The following is a 17,582-nucleotide window of genomic DNA, read 5'->3' as shown; positions in this document are numbered from 1 at the left end:
TTCCATAAATTATTGTTTTTTATGTGTGCAGAGAGCATGTCCTAGGGGTCATTAACTTACTGAGCTCACTGGGCAGGATGTGGGTCTCATGCCACCAGGGTTTTATTTTTGGGGGGCATGTCTCATGCTTCTGTTGCCTGGTTTGTTGCTAAGCAGGCCTGCTTGGTTTTGTGGTTAAGCAAACCTGTTTTCTTGAGTGATCATTAACTTACAGGGGTCTCCCATACTTTTTTCTTTACTTGCAATCCCCTAGTGGGATTAACTATTTAATTACCTAATTTGTCCCTTTACTCTGTCCCTATCACAATCGTATATGTATATAGTATGAGAGTTTAAAAAAATGTGCCAAAAAACAGTACAAAGCTGCTAAGTGTTTGAGTTACAAAACTAAGGAACGAGAGCATGGCAATGAGCCTCAGCTTCCACATCTGTAAAACAGGGTTTTTGTGAGGATGGACGAGATCATGTAAAGTACCTTAATGGGTGCTCAATAGATTCTTCCGATCATTATTATTGTCACCGTAACTAGCCAGAATACAGAGGTTAAAAACATATCCCTCCCCGACTTCCCTGGTGGTCCAGTGGTTAAGCCTTAGTGCTTCCAATGCAAGGGTCATGGGTTCGATCCCTGGTCGGGGAGGTTCCATATAGCGATCGGGGTGCGCCCTGCCCCCTACAAAAAATAAAATTAAAAAAAAATATATATGCCTCCCACCCTGCTAAGAATTAAATAAATGAATTCATTCAGAAAAAATAAAAGTGAAAGAAAGCCAAGGGAGTAGGGGCAGGGAAACCGAGTCCTGGACAGGTAAGGTGCTCTCTCCGTCAGAGCTCAAGCTGGCTGCACGGATCTGACTGTATTTTCACAAAAGTTAAAAGACCCCGGCGGGCAGGAGGGGGCGGGGGCGTTCTCATGCTTCGCCTCTTCCTGCGGCGCACGCGGATGACGTAAATGGGCGCGCCAGGATTCCAGGAGCTCAGGGACTGCGAGAACGGCTGCCACGTGCGTATGGTTACCGCGCGCAAACCCGGATACCCCTATATGCTTCACCCCGTAGCCACCCACCCAAAGCCTGATCCAAGCCGCTGCAGGATCCCCACCAGGCCGAGCTGCGCCCAGCGGGCGCCTGGGTGCCCGCGTTAGTGCAGGTGTCCGCGTTTGTTGGACGCCTGGCAGGGGAGACCCCACGTAAACTCATCACCTCTATGACCATTCATTCAACCAAGAAAAAATCCGTTGACAGCCTGTTTTATGTCAAGTACCATGCTGGTCTTTGGGGAGACAGCCCTGATGTAGACAATCCTGTCTTTGTGCTCTTGGAGCTTTTGTTTCACTGGGAATGATAGACGAAAATCAACTGGTATAATAAACAAAATGATTTCGGGTTGTGATAATTCCTGTGAAGGAATTATGGTATGGAGGACAACTGAGGCGCCTAACTTTAAAAAGGGTCATAAGGGGAATTCCCTGGCAGTCTAGTGGTTAGGACTCAGCGCTCTCACTACCGAGGGCCGTGTTCAATCCCTGGTCCGGGAACTAGGATCCCACAAGCCACGAAGTGCGGCCAAAGGAAAAAATAAAATAAAAATAAATAAAGGGGGTCATAAGCATCGGGTGGGGGCGCTGAGAATGGGAGGAATCACGATCTGGCAGGAACATTGGTTGCTGAAATGAGACCTGGCCTGGAACTTGTCAGTCTACAAGTTTGAGATTTTTTGGTTTTTCAGCCCCAGGTATTGTTCTAAGCCTTGGTAATCCGATGGAGGTAAAATAGCTACAGTTCATGCCCTCATCGAGATTTTGTTCTAGTGGGGAAGGCAGAGCTAAAAATAAAATGTCAGATAGTGATAAATACCATATAGGAGATTCATATAAGACCATCTCATAATGGCTACTTCAGAACAGTTGGTCAAGGAAGGCCTTTTCAAGGAGGTGAATTTTACCTGAAATTTAAATAACAAGAAAGCTAGCCATGCAAATAGCAGGGTGAGAAAAATGCCTTTGGGAACTGAGCTTGGCAAGTTAGAAAACAGTAATAGAAAAGAAGCCAGTGTGATTTGGTGCACTGTTGGCGAGAAGGAGAGTGGTGTGAGATAGGGTTGGAGAGGTAGGCAATGGCCAGACAACATAAAGCAGGGTACTGAGTTGGAATGTTATACCGTGTGTGATGAGAAGCCATGATCTCATTTATGCTAACTTGTGGCGAGTGGATTGTGGTTGGGGCAGCGGTAGGATCAGGGGTCCTGGTCAGGAGGGCTACTGGTGCATTAGTCCAAGGGAGTCCTGGTACTGACTTGAACTGGAGTGACGGTAGCAGAGAGGAAAGGACATGGACAGATTTGGGATATGTTTGGAAATGGATTCGCTGGCAGATTGGGTATAGAGAGGGCTCAGGGAAAGAAAAATTAAGATCGACTCCTGTGTTTTTGACTTGAGCAACAGATTGGATGATGGTGGTGTTAACCGAGATGGGGGAAATGGGGGGAAACCACAGGTCTGGAGAAACGATAAATCAAAATTTCTGCTTTGGCCAGAACAGGCTATCTGTGTTTATGAGACATCTATATGGCAGTGTCACCTAAGCATTTGAATGTGCTAGTCTGGAGTTTCAGGGAGAGTCAGAGTTGGATAAAGTTATGGAATCTGTTGGCAGATAGTAACTCGAGTCATGTGAAATTGCCATTTTGAGCCAAACATGTTTGAATGCTGGCGGTCTCATTGGTTCAGTCTAATAGATTGTATTTAAAGCCACAGGTCCAGATGAAGTCTCTTAGGAGGAACATTTAGAGGGAAGAGAACAAAGGGCACAGTCTTGGGCGCCCACCATTTAGAGGTGGAGCAGAAGAGCAGGAGCCAGCACAGGTGACCGAGAAGGAGCAACCAGAAGGAAGAGGACTATCAGGAGAGTGGTGTCGAGAAGACAAGAGAGGAGGGTGCTTCAGGAAGTAGAGAATGAATAAGTCAAATGCTGCTGAGAGGTCGAATAAGGTAAGAAGTGACCTCTAGATTGGCAACGTTGCGGTCTTTGGTGACCTTGACAGAATAGTCAAAGTCAGCCTTGAGTAAGTTAGATTTGAGATGCCTATGAGTTGTCCAAGTGAAGAAGCGAGGCAATGAGCTTCCTTTCCTCCCACTTCCTTGGGAAGAGGGCGTGTACACCTGGGAGACGTGTGTGTGTGTGTGTGTGTGTGTGTGTGTGTGTGTGTGTGTGTGTGTGAGGGGGGGAGGGGGAGGGGGAGAGAGAGAGAGAGAGATCAGAGCTGAATGAATGGTGCAGATCAGAAGCCCTCAGCTCTGCTAGGAGGGAGATGTCCCTGAGCACTGGAGCAGTGAAGAAGGCCTCCGAGAGTTGGTGAGACCTGTACTCACCTTGACAAATGGGAAAGCTTTGGACAGGATAGGGATAGGCATAGGCATTCTAGGATGGGGCAAAGGAATGGTGAGGAGGCTAGGCAGGGTTTAGTGAGTAAAGCCAGGGTCCTATCGAGAAGCAGTGGGATCAGAAGTTGAAAAGTAGTTGGGGAATAGATGTGGAGAGCCTTTGACTGTCAGGCTAAAGGCTTTGGATTTACCTTGAGCAGGGAGATAATACTTTGCAACAGTGAAGTAGAGGAACTATCACTTGACTTCACTGGCCAGCCCCGTCCAGCTCATCCTTCACGCTTAGATGCCGTTTCCCTTAGGAAGGCTTTCCCACTCCTAAAGTGCTAGGTTGGTACCCACAGTCCTGTGGCCTTGACTACACTGGACGGGAAATGTCTGGATACATTTATGCCTCAGTGCCCCCACTGCTTTCCCCCACCACATCCCTAATGCTTCCACAGCCTCAGCCGTCCTTGAAACTTGAAATCAGTTCAACAGATAGGCTCTAGTGAATGGTATTTTTTCTAACTCATCTCGCCAGCAGAGGACACCTACAGAGATGTCCTCAGTCCTTCACTTCTATGTCCGTCCCTCTGGCCACGAGAGGGCAGCCTCTGAATATACTCAAAGGAAGCTGCAAGGGGAACTGCCAGAGTTGCAGGGTGTCAAGACCGAGCTGTGCTACAACGTGAACTGGACAGGTTGGGCCACTTACTGGATTCTTTGGGAGAGGTGCCAAGTGCCAGGGGCAGTGTCTCAAAGTGTCCTTGCCCTGTCTCCCTGCAGCTGAGTCCTCCCCGAGCGCCGAGGAGATGAAGAAGCTGACGTGGCTGTTTGGCTGCCCCTTGTTACTGGACGATGTCGCTCAGGAGTCCTGGCTCCTTCCCGGCCCCACTGACCTGCTGCTGGAGGTCGGGCCCAGGCACGTGTCTCAGCCTCGGGTAGCTCGTTCCCTGGTCCAGAGCCCGTCAGCCTTTCCAGACACACTGCCACCCCTTCCACTTTCATTCCTCTTCCTCCTTTTGCGGTCCTTGGGAGACTTGTTTTCCCTTCATCCTACTCCCCGCCTAGAAAGCTGGGCACATGCTTTCCCCATGTGGGAAGATACCTTTGAAGACTGAGCCAGCTGCCAGGCATGTTCTGGAAATATGACACGTTGTATCCTGAGAAGTTGAAATTGAAGCATTTTGTTGCTACAGGAACAGTTACGGTTTGATTTGAATGACCTTTGAAAGCAGGTTTCTTGGTGCCCAGGTCTGAGGCTGGAGGCCAGCGGTGTGGGCAGGTGCGGGGGGGTGGTAAGTAGAGGTGGGAGATTGCCTGGACAGCAGTGGGCAGGATCCACCTTCTCAGCTGGGGCTCTAACCATCTGGTCCTAACCAATCCACAGGCTGAACTTCTCCACGCCAACATCCAGCAACATCGTGTCAGTGTGCCAGGCTGCGGGGCTGGGGGCCGTGGACCGTGTGGAGCCGACCCGGCGCTACCTGCTCTCGGTGAGCTTGTAGGCAGCCAGGTGGGCATCAGGAGGAGGAAGCGGAAGAGATTTTGGGTCCTAAACTCTAAGGAAACGCTGAGAAGCAGGGGGAGAAGTACCTGCTTTGACGCCTGCCCTGTTTGCAGGTTGTTCACTGCCTGAGGCCACCTGGTCAAGGAGTGAATAGGACAGAAACCCAGCCTGTGCTCCCCTTACTAATCTGTGCGTGCTGACAGGGACTCATGCCTGGAAGGAGCGTCTTTTTCTAATCTGAACAAAGGTGCCAGAGAGGCTAGCAGTGGGCTGGTCCTGTGTGGCTTGGAGAACGAGGGTGGACCATCTTGTCCATTCTTCAACCCTGCACCCCTCGCCTTCTGTGTGTGTCTCCACCCCTAGTTTGCCCACCCGCCTTCGGCTGAGCTGGAGGCCGTCGCCCTGGCTACCCTGCATGACCGGATGACGGAGCAGCACTTCCCCTGTCCCATCCAGAGCTTCTCCCTGGGGTGCGCCCCAGCACCCCTCGGCGGCCCAATTGACATACTGGCCGAGGGCCGGTCTGCCCTGGAGAAAGCCAACCAGGAGCTAGGTGCGCAGGGGTCCCTGGAGGAAGGCCCAGGCCAGGCTAGTAGGGGTGCTGAGTCCCACAGTCAGCTCTTCTGGTGGTTGTCTCCTAGGTCTGGCCCTAGACTCCTGGGACCTGGATTTCTACACCAAGCGCTTTCAGGAGCTGCAGCGGAACCCCAGCACTGTGGAGGCCTTCGACTTGGCTCAGTCCAATAGGTGGGGAGGAATGGGGACATTCTGATGTCTGAGCCCGTGGAGGTTGGAAGGGAAGACCGCAGGGACTCTGCATGGCTCTCTCTTGGCCTAGGGGCCTCCCTGAGTCTGTCTGAGTACCTGGGTTCCCCATCCATCCCGTAGTCTGCATTCACATCTTGGTTTTATCTTCACGCTGGATCTGGACCATCCACAATGACAGACTGTTGGAAGCTTATGACTTCTGGAATCTGTTTTGACCTGTGGCCGTAACTCTGCCGTTTATGCTGATGAGAAGACATGGCAAGGCCTGAGAAATGACCCATGTTTCCACCCTGCCTTTCCCTCCCCACGTCACCCCCTGCAGTGAGCACAGCCGACACTGGTTCTTCAAAGGCCGACTCCACGTGGATGGGCAGGAGCTGGCACACTCGCTGTTTGAGTCCATCATGAGCACCCAGGCATCCTCGCACCCCAACAACGTCCTCAAGTTCTGTGACAACAGCAGGTGGGCTGTGCCCTCAGCTGGGGTGACCTCAGACCCAGGGAATGGGAGGCCCCAGGCTCTGGTGGGGTAAGTGCAGATGCCAGGAAGGAAGTGAGACTCAGAACGGATGTGTCCACAGTGCAATCCAGGGGAAGGAAGTCCAATTCCTGCGTCCCGAGGACCCCTCACGGCCAAGCTGCTTCCGGCAACGTCAGGGGCTGAGACATGTCGTCTTCACGGCAGAGACCCACAACTTCCCCACGGGTGAGATGAGTCCCCAGGAGGGATAGGCAGGGTCAGAGTATAGGGTAGGGCAAAGGCCCCAGGCCCACCTGGGGACCAGCAGGTTGGCTGCATGTCCTTACTTTCAGTGGGGTGGTCAGAGGTGGAGTTTGCCTTTTCAGTACCCGTACCCTCCCTCTCTCTGCACAGGAGTAGCCCCCTTCAGCGGTGCGACCACTGGCACAGGGGGCCGGATCCGAGATGTCCAGTGCACAGGCCGCGGGGCCCACGTGGTGGCTGGCACTGCTGGCTATTGCTTTGGAAACCTGCACATCCCAGGTCCCGTCTCTTTCCTCTCTACCCATCTCCCCTTCCAGATCCCTTGTCCTGGCAGGCACTGGACACTGTTATCTCTTAGGTCAAAGGGTCATCATGGGTACCTTTTCTTGGGAGGGAGGGCTCTAGAACAGCTGGCCTTTCACCAACAATGGTTGTGAGGACAGTAGGCCAAGGAAGACCCAGATCTGGCTTTGCAGAACCACAATTTTCTTTATAAACCAGTATCTACTTAGCCAAAAACAATTGTGGTACTGGGTTGGACTTACGGCCATCAACTGCCCCCCAAATCCAATTGTTTTGTTTTGTTTTGTTTTGATGTGGACTGTTTTTAAAGTCTCTGTTGAATTTGTTTATTGCTTCTGCTTTTATGCTTTGGTTTTCTGACTGCGAGGCACGCGGGATCCTAGCTCCCCGACCAGGGATCGAACCCACACCCTCCGTCCCCCACCCCCCTAACTGGAAGGGGAAGTCTTAACCACTGGACAGCCAGGGAAGTCCCAAAGTCCAGTTTCTTGGAAAGTGTTAAGAACTCTGGTCCCAAGAGTCAGACTCTTCCTGAAGGGCCGTGACTCCTCCATCTTCCGTCTTTACAGTCCACCCATCTTTCTCCTTCCTGCCCAGGTTACAGTATGCCCTGGGAGGATCCAAGCTTCCAGTATCCTGGGAACTTTGCCCGACCCCTGGAGATTGCCATAGAGGCCAGTAATGGGGCTTCTGACTACGGCAACAAGTTTGGAGAACCAGTTCTGGCTGGTGAGGCTTGCGGGGGCGTGGGGGATAACAGTCCCAGAGGCGGGGTGGGGTGAGTTGTGTGACCCAGTGAGCGCTGAGGAGCCTGGCCGACTAGACCCTGTCCCCTGTCCCTGTGCCATCCACGCTCCAGGCTTTGCCCGTTCCTTGGGCCTCCAGCTCCCAGATGGCCAGCGGCGTGAGTGGATCAAGCCCATCATGTTTAGTGGAGGCATTGGGTCCATGGAAGCTGAGCATGTGAGCAAGGAGCCCCCAGAGCCAGGTGAGAGCCCACCACCTCTCTACCAGGTCCAGCCAGCTTTCTCCCCAGCACGTGGCAGCCACAGGAGTGGAATTTAGAGGAACTTCAGTGGTTTGTTCTTTATCTCCCAGCTCATGTCTCCTCTCCCCGGTACAGGCTTTCAAGGCAGGGCAGGGCTTTATGCCAGTGGGGCAGGCTCAGTCTGTGTGGCCTGTTTCTTCCTGGGTTGACTTCTGCATGGCAGAGGCCCACCCTGCTAAGTCAAGGCAGCCAGTGTTTATCCAGGGCCTGTTTTTATCTGCAAGCTCAGTTCAATCGGTCGACATTTACTGAGCACCCATCGGGTGCTGGGCACCGTGCTAGGACCTGTGGTGGAATCAAGATAAAGGCCAGGTACCATTTATTGAATGGGTGACCTGTCACATGGCTCAGAATTTAAAAAGCAAAGAAAGGTTATACAGTGGAAACTCTCCTTCCCCTGACCTTCAGCCACCCAGTTTCCCTCCCTAGAGATAACCAATGTTAATTGGTTACTTTTGTACGCTACCAGAGGTTTTTCCTGCATACATAAACAGACCCATGTGTATATTTGCCCCCCCTTGTTTAAACAAATAGCATGTGTGCACACCTTTTTTTTTCTTTTTGGCCTCGCTGCGCAGCTTATGGGATTTTAGTTCCCAGACCAGGGATCGAACCCGGGGCCCCAGCAGTGAGAGCGCTGAGTCCTAACCACTGGACCGCCAGGGAATTCCCCACCCATTTTTTTAATAACCATTTTATTAAGATGTAATTCACGTAACATAAAGTTTACCCTTGTAAAGTGTACAAGTCAGTGGTTTTAGCATATTCACAAAGTTGTACATCAATCACCACTAATTCCAGAACATTTTCATCATCCCAGAAAGAAACCCTGCACCCATGAGCAGTCACTCCCCATGCCCCCTTCCTCGGCCTCTGGAAACCAATAATCTACTTTCTGTCTCGATGAATTTCCCTGTTATAAATGTTGTGTTTGGCTTCTTTCACTTTGCATGGTGTCTTAAAGGTTCATCCATATTATAGTACGTATCAGTACTTCATTCCTTTTTATGGCTGAATAATATTCCATCGTGTTGCTATATCATTTTGTCTCTCCATTCATCGGTTGGTAGACATTTGGGTTGTTTCTGCTTTTTGGCTATTATGAATCATGCTGCTATAAACATTTTATTTATTTATTTAATTTTGCCCGCGCTGGGTCTTCGTTGCTGCGCGCGGGCTTTCTCTAGTTGTGGCGAGCGGGGGCTACTCTTCGTTGTGGTGCGCGGGCTTCTCATTGCAGTGGCTTCTTTTGTTGCGGAGCACGGGCTCTAAGCGCACGGGCTTCAGTAGCTGTGGCTCGCTGGCTCTAGAGCCCAGGCTCAGTAGTTGCGGTGCACGGGCTTGGTTGCTCCGGGGCATGTGGGATCTTCCCGGACCAGGGCTCCTGCATTGGCAGGCGGATTGTTAACCACTGTGCCACCAGGGAAGCCCTGCTATAAACATTTGTGTACCAGTTTTCCTATGTACTTACGTTCTGAATTCTTCTGGGTAGGTAACTAGGAGTGGACTTGCTAGGTCACATGATAACTGTACTCAGTCTTTGAAGCAGCTGCGCCATTTTACATTCCCCTCAGCAGTGCGTGAAGGTTCCGATTTCTCCAGATCCTTGCCAACGCTTATCTGTCTCTTTGATTATAGCCATCATAGTGGATGTGAAGTAGTATCTTATGGTAGTTTGGGTTTGCATTTCCCTAATGACTCAGGATGTTAAGCATCTTTTCCTGTTTCTTGGCTATCTGTATAGCTTCCTTGGAGAAATATCTGTTCATGTCCTTGGCCAATTTTAAATTGGTTTGTCTTTTTTTTTTTTGGAGTGTAAGTTAGAGTTCTTTGCATATTCTGGGTACTAGCCCCTTATCTGATAGGTAAATGATTTGCAAATATTTTCTTCCATTCTGTGGGTTGTCTTTTTACTTTCTTCATGGTGTCCCCTGAAGCACAAATGTTTTTAATTTTGGTAAAGTATAATTTATCTGTATATTTTTTCTTTGTGGCTTCTGGCTTATAGTGTCATGACTAAGAAACCACTGCCTAAGCCAAGGTCACCAAGATTGACTCATATATTCTCTTGTAATACTTTTATAGCTTTTAGCTTTCACGTTTAGGTCTCTGATACATTTTGAATTTTTTGTATATGGTATGAAGTAGGGATCCAACTTCCTTCTTTCACATGTGGATATCCAGTTGTTCTAACAAAATCCTTTTTGAAAAAAACTGTTCTTACCCCCATTGAATTGTCTTGGGACTCTTGCCAAAAATCAGTTGGCTATAAATGTTTGGGCTCATTTATGGGCTCACAGTTCTATTCCAATGACCTATCTATCTATCAACCTGTCTCCTTCTGCTAGTAACACACTGTCTTGATTACTGTAGCTTTGCAGTAAGTTTAAAAGCAGAAAGTATGAGTCCTTCAATTTTGTTCTTCTTTTTCAAGATTGTTTTGGCTTTGTTCTAGGTCCCTCGAATTTCCATATAAATTTTAGGATCAGCCGGTCAGTTTCTTTGAAAAAGGTGGCTGATTGTGTTGACTCTGCAGTTCGCTTTGGGGAGTATTGCCATTGTAACAATATGAAGTCTTCCGATCTATAAGCATGAGATCTCTTTCAATTTATTTAGGCCTCCTAAGATATTTCATAATTTTCAGTGTGTAAGTCTTAAGTATTTTATTCTTGTTGATGCTGTTCCAAGTGGGTAGGCGTACTTCTGCACCTTGCTTTATTTCAGCTTAGCAATATACTTGGAGATCATTTCATACTGATGAGATCAGATTACTTCATTATATTCATATGTAACTCTCTTTTTTGGGGATAGTCCCTGGCGGTCCAGCGGTTAGGGCTCTGTGCTTTCACTGCTGAGGGCTTGGATTCAATCTCTGGCTGGGGAACTAAGATCCTGCAAGCCGTGCGGCATAGCCAAAAAAAAAAATTCTCTGTTTCGGTGGCTTAGTTTTTCATTATATGGCTTATACCACAATTTATTTAACCAGTTCTCTGTTGTTAGCATTTAGATTATTTCTTGTGTTTGGTAATACAAATAATGCTGCAGTATTTAATTTTGTACGTAGGTGCTTTGTACCTGTGCGAATAAATCTGGAGGGTAAATTCCTCAAAGTGTATTTACCCAATCAAAGAATTTTGATTGCTCTCCTCTAATACCAGCTTCCCTTTATCCTCACACTGCTTCGTTCTCACATGTCTGGTCACTTCCCGGGTGTTCTGATTCAGCCCTCCTTCCTCGCAGGTATGGATGTTGTGAAGGTTGGGGGTCCTGTCTACAGGATTGGAGTCGGGGGCGGAGCTGCTTCGTCCGTGCAGGCAAGTGCAAATAGCTCAGGTGCCAACTCCATGACATCTCTGGGCCCCATGCATGGGTGGGGTGTGAGCTCCCAGCCCCCCTGAGCTGAGATGTGCCATCTGTCCTCCCAGGTGCAGGGAGACAATGCCAGCGACCTGGACTTTGGGGCTGTGCAGCGGGGAGACCCAGAGATGGAACAGAAGATGAACCGTGTGATCCGGGCTTGCGTGGAGGCCCCCGGAGGAAACCCCATCTGCAGCCTTCATGACCAGGGCGCCGGCGGCAACGGTGAGAGGAGGGGTTGGGACAGAGGACCAGGCCTACCTGGTCTCCTGCCAGGTTCAGTCTGGGGAGAGGTATCGCGGATCTGCAACCAACCAGCTAGCTCTGGGCCCCACTCTGCACCCACTACACGTTCTGGACAGGCTCAGGGTTAGTCGCTGGAGAGGGTGCAATAGCGGTTCAAACAGGGATGCACAGAATTAGGGGCTCCTTTGGAGGCTGGGAACGGCCTTTTGTTTGCCTGGTACTGACCAGGGCCAGATGAGAGCCTCTCCCGGAAACCCTCTCACCAGGCAACGTCCTGAAGGAGCTGAGTGACCCAGCCGGAGCCGTCATTTATACCAGCCGCTTCCAGGTGGGTCTCCTCCCTGAAGTCTGATTGTCTCCCTGCCCCTGTCAGTCCCAGCCGGCCCCACCCATCTGTCCCCCACTCCCAGCAAGAACATGAGACTTGGGAGCACCCGCTGACCCTTCCCTTTCGTCCTCCCCCATGGATGTGCAGCTCGGGGACCCGACCCTGAACGCCCTGGAAATCTGGGGGGCAGAGTACCAGGAGTCAAATGCACTTCTGCTGAGGCTCCCCGACCGGGACTTCCTGAGTCGTGTCAGCGCCCGGGAACGCTGCCCAGTTTGCTTTGTGGGCACCATCACGGGAGACAGGAGGGTGAGTTGGCTCAGGGAGTCGGTAACAGATGCTGTGCGTGGGCTTGCCCAGGAAGGAGAGTGTCTCAGGAAAGAGACGAGAGCATGGGCGCCGTGGGGATCAGCGTGGGGCCGGGGGGCTCAACAGGAGAAGCCAAGTGGGGTGGACAGAGCACCTCTGCCCGGCTTTCCAGAAGTGTTTATCCCCTGCTGGTGGTCATTGTCTCGTCCTCTCTGGGCGGTGTCCCTGTGGTCTACAGATAGTGCTGGTGGATGACCGGGAGTGTCCTATGGGAAGAGATGGCCAGGGGGACGCCCCCCCAACACCTCCCCCGACCCCTGTGGACCTGGATCTGGAGTGGGTGCTGGGCAACATGCCCCGGAAGGTATGTGGGGGGCGGGAGGTTTCTCCTTCTCTGGCCCAGCCCTTCAGACCAGCATCTGCCCTACACGTGCTTTGTCACCTGTGTGCCCAGCACCTCCCCAGGCGCTCACACCACTGTTGCCACCTGTGTTGCAGGAGTTCTTCCTCCAGAGGAGTCTCCCCGTGCTGCGGCCCCTGGCCTTGCCCCCAGGGCTGAGCGTGCGCCAGGCCCTGGCGCGGGTCCTCAGGCTGCCTGCGGTGGCCAGCAAGCGCTACCTCACCAGCAAGGTCTGCCCCGCACCCTTGCTCCGCCCTCTCAGCCCTCTGCGCCCTTCCCTCTGCTCGCCCAGCCCAGGGGATGGCTGTGGGAGTCCACCGGGCCTGAGGGGGACGTGGTAGGGGTAGGGCAGCTACCCCGATGGCCTGAGCCCCTGCTGTCCACCCCGAGCCTTGTTGTGTCCAGGGTGAGCCAGGCCTCCTTCCACCCCCTTGTCCCTGTCCCTTGGCCTCTTGCTAACTCCACCTGGTTCTGCAGGTGGACCGCTCCGTGGGCGGCCTGGTGGCACAGCAGCAGTGTGTGGGACCCCTGCAGACCCCTCTGGCAGACGTGGCGGTGGTGGCACTGAGTCACCAGGAGCTCGTAGGGGCTGCCACAGCCCTGGGAGAGCAGCCCGTCAAGAGCCTGCTGGACCCCAAGGTTGCTGCCCGGCTGGCCGTGGCCGAAGCCCTCACCAACCTGGTGTTTGCTCTGGTCACCGACCTCCGGGTGAGTCCCCTGCTGCTTCTGCCCTGGAGCCCCCGGCCTCTGGCACGCAGACGCAACCACCGCCTGCTCACCCCTCTGCCCGCAGCCTCTCCACACCGCCCTCCCTCCCTAACACGAGTCTCTGCCACTTCCCAGGACGTGAAATGCAGCGGGAACTGGATGTGGGCGGCCAAGCTCCCGGGGGAGGGCGCGGCTCTGGCCGACGCCTGTGGGGCTGTGGCAGCCGTGATGGCGGCCCTGGGTGTGGCAGTGGATGGTGGCAAGGACTCCCTCAGCATGGCCGCCCGGGTTGGCGCTGAGACCGTGCGGGCTCCTGGTGAGCTCTGGGCGCCCAAGGGCGAGGGGCGGGTCTGTGGGCCAGGCTGCGCCTCACTCTCCACTCCTTGCTCTGCAGGGTCGCTGGTCATCTCAGCCTATGCTGTCTGTCCAGACGTTACAGCCACTGTGACCCCAGACCTCAAGTGCCCCGGAGGGAGAGGTATGGGTTCTTCCCTCTCCTCGGTGCACTGTGGATTCACAGCTTGGTCCTTTGTTTGGGGTCTGCTTCGTGAGTGCTGGGCCCCCTCGTTCAGCACTGGGGCATGGTGCCCTCTGGGGCTGGTGGTCTGGGTGCCTCACCACGTCCTGGGAACTTCAGTGAGCACGGCGGGAGGGCTTCTCCTGAGCCAGCCATCTCCCCTCACCGTGCCCCTGTCTCCCCAGGCCACCTGCTCTACGTGCCTCTGAGTCCTGGGCGCCATCGGCTCGGGGGCACAGCTCTGGCCCAGTGCTTCTCCCAGCTCGGTGAGCAGCCTCCCGATCTGGACCTTCCCGAGAACTTGGTGCGAGCCTTCGGCGTCACCCAGGGGCTGCTGAAAGGTGAGTGAGGCCCTGAAGGAGACGGTGCCTGTGGCTGACATGGGGCAGGCACTGACCAGCTGAGCATGTGCGGGGGGGCCAAGAGGGGTCTGACGCCCTTCTCTCTGGTTCTCTGAGCGAGCCCACACTCTCGCCCCCGCCCCCTCCCGACTGTCAGAAGGGAGGCGGGGCCGCCAGGTTTGGGTCCCAAGGCTGCCGAGCATTTTATTCCTTCCTCCAGACCGCCTCCTCTGCTCAGGCCACGATGTCAGTGACGGAGGTCTCATCACCTGCCTGCTAGAGATGGCCTTTGCTGGGAATTGTGGGATAGAGGTGGCCGTCCCTGCCACTGGGGTCAATGGTGAGGAGCCTGAGGTCTAGGTTCCACCCTGGGCTGCCTGCCCCATCCTGCGGACCCCATGTCCTATTAAAGAGTAGAGTGTCCCCAACTCCTTTTCCCCTGAGTCCCTTGCTGTCTTTTCTGACCACTGAGCCAGGTGGCACCTCTGAAACCTCCTGCAGACCCTGAGGCCACATCCTTGGTCCTGCTTTCCCAGGCCTCACCCCATCCCTGACCCCTGCCTTCGTTCCTTTAGCCATAGCCACCTGACTCCACCTCTGAGTCCCTGGCAATACCCTAGTCACCTTGACCCCTCTGTTACTCTCCCAGCGCTGCCTGTACTGTTCGCTGAGGAGCCAGGCTTGGTGCTGGAGGTGCAAGAGCCAGACCTGGCCCAAGTGCTGACACGTTACCGGGAGGCTGGCCTCCACTGCCTGGAGCTGGGCCGCACGGGCAGCGCCGGGCCCCACGCCATGGTGAGGAAGTGAGGAATGGCAGGCCTGCAGAGGGAAGGTCGTGGTTTGCCAGCCTTGGAGGGGGCCCAACGTGGACATCTTTGCTCTCAGCCCCTGAAAGATCTGCCCCCCTCTCTAGGTCCGGGTATCAGTGAACGGGGCTGTCGTTCTGGAGGAGCCCGTTGGGCAGCTACGAGCCCTCTGGGAGGAGACCAGTTTCCAGCTGGATCGGCTGCAGGCAGAGCCCCACTGTGTGGCCCAGGAAGAAGGGGGTCTGAGGGAGCGGACGGGGCCCACCTACTGCCTGCCCCCCACCTTTCCCACAGCTTCCGTGCCTCATGAGCCTGGTGAGGAAATGTGTGTAGTGGCTTGGCTGCCTGGGCACTTTGGGGAGGAGCCCAAGGCTTGGATGCGGGGCCTGCCCTGGACAAGGTGTCTGGGGCGCTGGGGTGCGGAAGTAACCCTCTGGCACAAGGACATTCCTCCCCCCCAGGTGGCCCCGCCCCCCGCGTTGCCATCTTTCGAGAAGAAGGCAGTAACGGAGACCGGGAGATGGCCGATGCCTTCCACTTGGCTGGGTTTGAGGTGAGCAGCTTGCCCGGCAGAGCCGGGGCTGGGCTTTGGGCCATGGGCTGTCTGACACTTGCCCTCCCCCTCATGCCAGGTGTGGGACGTGACCATGCAGGACCTCTGCTCTGGAGCCATCAGGCTGGACACGTTCCAAGGCATGGCCTTCGTGGGCGGCTTCAGCTACGCGGACGTCCTGGGCTCTGCCAAAGGTGGGTGTGCGGCCCTGCCCACTCGCTCCCCGCACGTTCCTGAGGAGCTGCCTTAGCCCCCTTCTACCTTGACTGAGAACTGGCCTCTCGCCTCCATAAGGCTGGCTGGGGGAGCGTGAGCGCATTCATTCTGGGCCAGCCGCCAGCAGGCCTGCAGGTAGCCTTTTTTTTTCATTCATTCATTCATTCATTCATTCATTGACTGCACTGAGTCTTCGTTGCTGCACGTGGGCTTTCTCTAGTTGAAGCGAACGGGGGCTACTCTTCATTGCATTGCGCAGGCTTCTCGTTGTGGTGGCTTCTCTTGTTGCGGAGCACGGGCTCTAGGCACGCGGGCTTCAGTAGTTGTGGCACACGGGCTCAGTATTTGTGGCTCGCGGGCTCTAGAGCGCAGGGTCAGTAGCTGTGGCGCACGGGCTTAGTTGCTCCGTGGCATGTGGGATCTTCCCGGACCAGGGCTCGAACCCGTGTCCCCTGCATTGGCAGGTGGATTCTTAACCACTGCACCACCAGGGAAGCCCTCTGCAGGTAGCTTGTGAGGCAGGTGGGCTGGGTGGCACTGTGCCAAGCCTGGGGGCATGTGCCCTGTGAGAAGCGGCAGCTGCTACTCAGCTCCAGCAGGCTGTCCTATCGGAAAGCAGGCTCGGCACAGCCAGATCTTTCTGTTTCTCAAGACAAGCCGGAAATCCTGATTAAATGTTAGGCAACTGAATAAAAAATTTTGAAAATGCCCTGCGGCCTAAGCAGAAAACTCGTCATGGGCCGTCTCAGGCCCAGGAGTTGGCAACATCTGTTTCAATCAGTTAAACCTGATTTTTTTCCCCGGCGTTTGCCCTGAGCTCTGCAAAGGGGGGAGGTCCTGGGCGAGTGTAATGGGGCACGCTGGGATGGAAAGGCGACGGTCCCCCCTCATTCCGGTGCTCACCCCAGCCTCCTGTTCCCTCCTAGGGTGGGCAGCCGCTGTGACCTTTAACCCCCAGGCCGGGGCTGAGCTGAGGCGCTTCCGGCAGCGGCCAGACACCTTCAGCCTGGGCGTGTGTAACGGCTGCCAGCTGCTGGCCCTGCTGGGCTGGGTGGGAGGCAGTCCTGGTGACGAGGCGGCAGAGATGGGCCACGAGTCCTGGCCGGCCCAGCCCGGCCTCCTGCTGCGCCACAACCGGTCTGGGCGCTTCGAGTCGCGCTGGGCCAGCGTGCGAGTGGGGCCCGGGCCGGCCCTTATGCTGCGAGGGATGGAGGGTGCCGTGCTGCCCATCTGGAGCGCCCACGGGGAAGGTCAGGCTCCGGGGAGTCGGGGAGGGCCTGAGGGCAAGGGTCGGGGAGGACGCCAGGGAGCTCTGCTCTCACGTCCCTCCTTCCCTCCTCCCTCCTTCTGCCCCAGGTTACATGGCATTTTCTTCCCCGGAACTCCAAGCCCAGATTGAGGCCAGGGGCTTGGCTCCGCTGCACTGGGCAGACGATGACGGCAACCCTACGGAACAGTACCCCCTGAATCCCAACGGGTCCCCAGGGGGCATGGCTGGCATCTGCTCCCCCGATGGCCGCCACCTGGCTCTCATGCCTCACCCTGAGCGGTCTGTGAGGCCTTGGCAGTGGGCGTGGCGACCCCCTCCGTTTGACACTATGACCACCTCCCCCTGGCTCCAGCTCTTCATCAATGCCCGAAACTGGACCCGGGAAGGAGGCTGCTGAGCAGGCCAGGAAGACTCCCCTGGGCCCCGTGGTTTTCACCCACGGTGTCTTTAGAAGTACCTCATATTATTTCTGTGTGTCTTGGACAGACAAGGACCAAAATGCCCAAAAAAACCTTGGCTAATTTTATGAATCTGTCTATGCCTTACGCTGTTGGATTTGTTTTCAGTTCTGTTCTAACACGTTTTGTCCTTTGTGGGCCTGGGAAGCAACACGCGGTTCAGAGAAAAGAGCCTGCGGTGGGAAGTTAGGATGCATGGGGGGAGGGTGTTCCATTGCCCCGCTTCGCTGCACCACATCACTTATGTCACTTATCTGAGCTCGGAGGGATGTCCTATGCCCCCCTTCCGCATCGGGGTTTAAGGGGATGGGGGCGGACAAAAGCAAGCAACTCAGGACCTCAGCGTGCTCATCTGG

General features: G+C 54.5%; 1 protein-coding gene across 4 annotated transcripts; it reads left to right on the top strand.

The window, feature by feature from the left end:
* Window positions 1-561: 561 nt before the first annotated feature.
* PFAS (phosphoribosylformylglycinamidine synthase) lies at window positions 562-17,313 on the top strand. 4 transcript variants are annotated; one of them, XM_089900367.1, is made up of 29 exons: window positions 562-1,003; window positions 2,756-2,989; window positions 3,906-4,065; window positions 4,151-4,286; window positions 4,755-4,860; window positions 5,238-5,427; window positions 5,516-5,621; window positions 5,965-6,105; window positions 6,224-6,348; window positions 6,517-6,645; window positions 7,267-7,398; window positions 7,529-7,657; window positions 10,958-11,031; window positions 11,143-11,299; window positions 11,587-11,648; window positions 11,796-11,957; window positions 12,196-12,321; window positions 12,456-12,587; window positions 12,835-13,065; window positions 13,201-13,381; window positions 13,460-13,543; window positions 13,768-13,923; window positions 14,144-14,263; window positions 14,573-14,718; window positions 14,837-15,044; window positions 15,173-15,282; window positions 15,362-15,476; window positions 16,425-16,748; window positions 16,855-17,313. In XM_089900367.1, the coding sequence occupies exons 2-29, from the start codon at window positions 2,954-2,956 to the stop codon at window positions 17,163-17,165; spliced, it is 4,089 nt and encodes a 1,362-aa protein (XP_089756493.1). In that variant the 5' UTR covers window positions 562-1,003; window positions 2,756-2,953; the 3' UTR covers window positions 17,166-17,313. The 4 variants fall into 4 exon arrangements, with proteins under 4 accessions (XP_089756493.1, XP_089756494.1, XP_022451409.2 ...); XM_089900368.1 differs by having other exon boundaries at window positions 562-2,989; window positions 3,909-4,065; XM_022595701.3 differs by having other exon boundaries at window positions 563-2,989; window positions 15,191-15,282.
* The last annotated feature ends 269 nt before the right edge of the window (window positions 17,314-17,582 follow it).

This window comes from Delphinapterus leucas, chromosome 19, assembly GCF_059928025.1.
Source record: "Delphinapterus leucas isolate spDelLeu-1000000601 "Yukka" chromosome 19, BTC_Dleu_Yukka2, whole genome shotgun sequence".
Lineage (NCBI taxonomy): Eukaryota > Metazoa > Chordata > Mammalia > Artiodactyla > Monodontidae > Delphinapterus > Delphinapterus leucas.
Note: the sequence above shows the minus strand (reverse complement) of the source record. Positions and strands in the feature narration are given on the sequence as shown.